The sequence below is a fragment of the Asparagus officinalis genome, chromosome 1, assembly GCF_001876935.1.
Source record: "Asparagus officinalis chromosome 1, Aspof.V1, whole genome shotgun sequence".
NCBI lineage: Eukaryota > Viridiplantae > Streptophyta > Magnoliopsida > Asparagales > Asparagaceae > Asparagus > Asparagus officinalis.
Window position 1 is genome coordinate 25,385,295 of NC_033794.1, and position 2,415 is coordinate 25,387,709.

The 2,415-nt window shown below is 35.9% G+C and overlaps 1 protein-coding gene across 1 annotated transcript in view; it reads left to right on the forward strand.

Annotated features, from left to right (window-relative positions):
- Positions 532 to 2,415, forward strand: part of LOC109821661 (metal-nicotianamine transporter YSL3-like) — an 8,185-nt gene continuing 6,301 nt past the window's right edge. Inside the window, exon 1 of the mRNA XM_020387830.1 lies at positions 532 to 1,143. Within this exon, the coding sequence (XP_020243419.1) occupies positions 1,102 to 1,143 (42 nt within the window). The 5' untranslated portion in view covers positions 532 to 1,101. The remainder of the gene's footprint in view (positions 1,144 to 2,415) is intronic.

Below are 2,415 nucleotides of genomic sequence, written 5' to 3' on the forward strand. Positions count from 1 at the left end.
TTTTTTTTTTGGGAAATAATACCCACTTTTCCACTGCTAACCCTGTTTTTCAGCTTTTCTTTGAATTTATTCTTCCAAAATTCACTATCATTAATATTCCATGTTACATCCTCCATTTTCACTTTCTCAAATTCACGATCACCCCCGTGCATTGCCCGGATAACAAAATTAGCCGTTCAAAGAGAGAAACGTGAAAGAAGATATTCTCTTTCTAGACTTTCTTGGGTAATAGTTTTCTTTTCTTTTTCTTTTTCTTTTTTTTTTTTGTATCCGTAAGTCCAAATAATATGCACCTTATAAGATGGGGGGAAACATAATGAAGAAAAGGACAAGATGCCTTTGTTTCCCCTTGAAAAAAAAAGAAAAGGAGAAGATGCTATGATCATTTCACAACGTGCAACTGTGGAACCAAATGTAGGCCCATGACGTAAAAGTACAAGAGGGCCCTGGTGGTGGTTAAATAGCCTATTGGATCAAACGTAGGCCCATGGATCGTCCTAAGAGCCCACAAGATAGCTGGCCAATCCCCTCCTATTTGTTATAAATGGAGACGGTTCAAAATCCCCACCCCCCGCTCCCCCTAACAACAAAGACAGAAACCTCTTGTTGTTTCTCTAAACTGTTCTCCCTCCCAATAATTGAATCGACTCATCTGGCGCTGGACTTTTGCCCACATGACACCACTGGTTTCTGCGTCCTCGGCCACCTACATTCTTCCTTCGAAATTTCCATGACATAAAAATGAAGGCAACTTGTTCGATGAAATGCCTCAATGATTGATGATGAGCAAGTGGATGGATGCCCATGTTCTCATTCTGAACCATTATGGGCTTTGTTAAGCTGCAGTCATCTCCTTCGCAATTTCGTGCTTCCTCAGTGATGGATTCGAGAGAATATGGGTTTTATGAACCATTGTCATAAAGTAACAATTGATGTTTTATGGTCGAGGAAACTGGTTATTATCGCTTTGCGAACATAACGTTGTTAACCCGTCCACTTTTTTTAATATATTTTTTTTCCTGCTAACTTCACTGGCTTGAGGAGCCTTTCGTCATGGAGATTCACAGAGAGTATATTTTTTGTACTATGATCTAAGGAGAAATGATGTACAATATGGACGAGATTGGATGGTATGGTAAGAAGGTAACTTATACTTGGCTACTCAACTGCTTAAATGAGGCGGCTAGCTAAATATACTTATTGTTGGTTGACGTTTGCATCTTCCTGAAGCTCTTTACTCTGCATTAAGCTTACCAAATTTATTACATGTTAATTAATTAATTAATTTATTTGTACTTGGAACTGAACACTGAGTTAAGAAAGCATATTAGGCATTTCCATGCCCCTTTTTCGCAAACTTAGGAGCATTTGGTTTTGTTTCTTAAGAGTTGTCACTTATTGTGTATTTATGATGAAATTAGTGTTGCAGATGGCCATCCTCATAAAAGTTTTACATATGAAAATTGGAAAATAAATGTTAGGAAGCTCTTTGCATAGATTTTTACGCAATTGTCTGCTATGTAATTAGTTACATGCACAAATGCATAAGGAATGCATTTGTTTGCTAACTTTATTCTATACACAGGACTACTTTGGACAAACCCCTGTAGCATATTGTTATTTTTGTCGTAACAGGAACACTGAGTTGATAAAGCATATTAAGCATTTTCATGCCCCTTCTCTAAAACTATCTACATTTCATTTTGTTAGTTCATCTGTTATTTAGCAATGCTACTTAAAATTGCTGTATTTGTTTTTTTAAAGGCACCAAATACCATATGGGGTTAGAGAGACGGTCCTCATAACAGGTTTATGTTTGAAACTGGAATAGGCATGTCCTGAAGTTCTTTGCATTGTTATCTGCAGAAGTATATGGAATTAAATGCACAAAGGATACATATATTTGCTAATTTTCGTCTATATGCTCAACTAGTTTGGAAAACCCCTGTAACATTCTCAACATTGTTCTCGTATTCCTTGTTCTCTTATTCCCTGGATTTTGGTATGACCACATGTATATTAAGTGTTGGTCATTTACAAATATGCAAGAGGACTGTAATAGGCCAAATAAGTGGAATGTTGATGAATGGTGATACTTTTATGTTTGTTTTTTTTGTTTTTTATTTTATTTTATTTTATTTTTTGCTTTTTGAGAAGATAGTGATGGAAAGGTTCACTAAATGAATCCCCAAGGAAATGAATTGAAGATTCTTAGCTCATTCTCCATTGAACAAGTAAATTTATACCACGACTGATATATGATCCAACAAAATTGTAGTGGAATGTTACTTATTTCTAGACTTGTGCTTAAAGTTGATGCCTTGTTCAGTTCATCATCTAGTAATATCCCTATTGCTGCATCCAATGGGGTACATGTGAATAGTTTTGAGATTTTAACTTTTCCTGATGAAACAT